The following is a 2,500-nucleotide window of genomic DNA, read 5'->3' as shown; positions in this document are numbered from 1 at the left end:
CCACGGTCCAGGTGCGCTCTGAGGCTAACGAGGGTACTGCTCTGGCCCAGGTGAGGGAGGTGCGTTTCTATGAACGTGTCTCGCATGACCAGGGACACGAAATATGCCCAGGTGTCGATGGCTGCCTGGGGGGGCGGAGAAGGGGGGGCGATATAGCAATAGTTAGCTTAGGGGGACGGGTTGGGAAGAGGGGGAAGGAAAGGGGAGAGAGAGAGAGAGAGAGAGAGAGAGAGAGAGAGAGAGAGAGAGAGAGAGAGAGAGAGAGAGAGAGAGAGAGAGAGAGAGAGAGATGCACTCAAAACACACTTAAACAAACTGAACACACTCAAACACACTCAAAACACTCTCTAGATGCACTCAAACACACTCAAAACAAACATAAACAAACTCAACACACTCAAACACACTCAAAACACTCTCTAGATGCACTCAAACATCACCAAAACACACCAAAACACCACCAAAACACATCCAAACACTCTAAACACACTCAAACACACTAAAAACACTTTAATTGCACTTAAATATCACCAAAAGATGTTAACACATTCTAAACACATCCAAACACACCAAAACACACCCAAAACACTCAAAACACACCAAAACAACTCAAAACACAAAACACAAAACACCACAAAACACACAAAACACACCACAAAACACACAAAAACATACAAAAACACACTCAAAACACCACAAAACACACTCAAAACACCCCAAAACACACTCAAACACACCAAAACACACCAAAACACACTCAAAACACACCAAAACACCCCAAAACACACTCAAAACAGCCTCCAAACACCACAAAACACCACTCAAACACCACCAAAACATACCGCCACCACTCTGCTGCCCTGCGAGTCACCACCAGTTGCAACTTTCACCACACACTGCACCACACCAGGAAGAAAATTGACAAATGTGGCGGAGAGTGTGTTTTTATCAACGTCACTCAGCGAATTGTACGTTTTCTTCCACCCTAGGTCTTGCACAGCCTCCAGCGCGGACACCCTGTGGAGAGAAGGGTGTATTTAGGGTGTAGACAGGGTGTAGGGTGTGGTGTGTGTACGTATGTCTTGCCTGGAAAGGTTTAAATAGAAGGTTGGCAATATTTTTGAAAGAAATCTATATTTTTTCAAGTTTTAAAGGTTTTCATGTATGTTATAGCCTGCCAGACAGTGCCACAGCCTTTTGGACAGTGCCACAGCCTTCCAGACAGTGCCACAGCTTTCCATACAGTGCCACAGCCTTTCAGACAGTGCCACAGCCTGCCAGACAGTGCCACAGCCTTCCAGACAGTGCCACAGCCTGCCAGACAGTGCCACATCCTTCCAGACAGTGCCACAGCTTTCCAGACAGTACCACAGCTTTCTAGACAGTGTCACAGCTTTTCAGACAGTGCCACAGCTTTCCAGACAGTGCCACAGCCTTCCAGACAGTGCCACAGCCTTTCAGACAGTGCCACAGCTTTTCAGACAGTGTCACAGCCTTTCAGACAGTGCCACATCCTTCCAGACAGTGCTACAGCCTTCCAGACAGTGCCACAGCTTTTCAGACAGTGTCACAGCCTTCCAGACAGTGCTACAGCCTTCCAGACAGTGCCACAGCCTTTTAGACAGTGACACAGCCTTTTAGACAGTGCTACAGCCTTCCAGACAGTGCCACAGCTTTCCAGACAGTGCCACAGCCTTCCAGACAGTGCCACAGCCTTCCAGACAGTGCCACAGCCTTCCAGACAGTGCCACAGCCTTCCAGACAGTGCCACAGCCTTCCAGACAGTGCCACAGCTTTCCAGACAGTGCCACAGCCTTCCAGACAGTGCCACAGCCTTTCAGACAGTGCCACAGCCTCTCAGACACTCCCAAACACCCGAAAACACACCCAAAATACACCAAAATGACCCAAAACACACCAAAATATCCCCAAACACACTCAAACACACCCAAACACATCCACAACACACCCAAACACCACAAAACACCCCAAAAACACACCAAAACACACCAAAATACCCCCAAAACACACCTCAGAGATCGATTAGTCTCGTTTTTGGCGATGGACAGACAGACAAACACCGCATGACCCAGACAGCCGCGATAGGCGTACCCCCAGACCACCTGCCTTACTCTGGGGCTAGCGGCAGAAGTGAGGGCGGTCAGGCAGCGGCATATGTGAGCTTTTAATTCCTCCTTCCCTGGTGTCACTGCGGGAGAGAGAGAGAGAGAGAGAGAGAGAGAGAGAGAGAGAGAGAGAGAGAGAGAGAGAGAGAGAGAGAGAGAGAGAAAATTAAAACTACTTATTTAGCATTACTAATTAAAACTACTACTACTACTACTACTACTACTACTACTACTACTACTACTACTGCTACTACTACTACTACCACTACTTACTACACTACTACTTACTACTACTACTACTACTACTACTACTTACTACTACTACTACTACTACTACTACCACCACCACCACTACACCACCACCACCACCACCA

General features: G+C 47.8%; 1 protein-coding gene across 1 annotated transcript in view; it reads right to left on the bottom strand.

Moving 5' to 3' along the window:
• LOC123506774 overlaps nucleotides 1-2,500 on the bottom strand; it is an 11,323-nt gene that overhangs the window by 6,617 nt on the left and 2,206 nt on the right. Inside the window, exons 3-5 of the mRNA XM_045259112.1 lie at nucleotides 2,032-2,209; nucleotides 843-1,017; nucleotides 1-125 (exon numbers count right to left, since the gene is read on the bottom strand). The exon at nucleotides 1-125 is cut by the window's left edge and continues 64 nt beyond it. Of these exons, the coding sequence (XP_045115047.1) occupies nucleotides 1-125; nucleotides 843-1,017; nucleotides 2,032-2,209 (478 nt within the window). The remainder of the gene's footprint in view (nucleotides 126-842; nucleotides 1,018-2,031; nucleotides 2,210-2,500) is intronic.

The sequence above is a fragment of the Portunus trituberculatus genome, chromosome 2 (genome assembly GCF_017591435.1).
Source record: "Portunus trituberculatus isolate SZX2019 chromosome 2, ASM1759143v1, whole genome shotgun sequence".
NCBI lineage: Eukaryota > Metazoa > Arthropoda > Malacostraca > Decapoda > Portunidae > Portunus > Portunus trituberculatus.
This window is presented reverse-complemented; position numbering and strand designations above follow the sequence as displayed.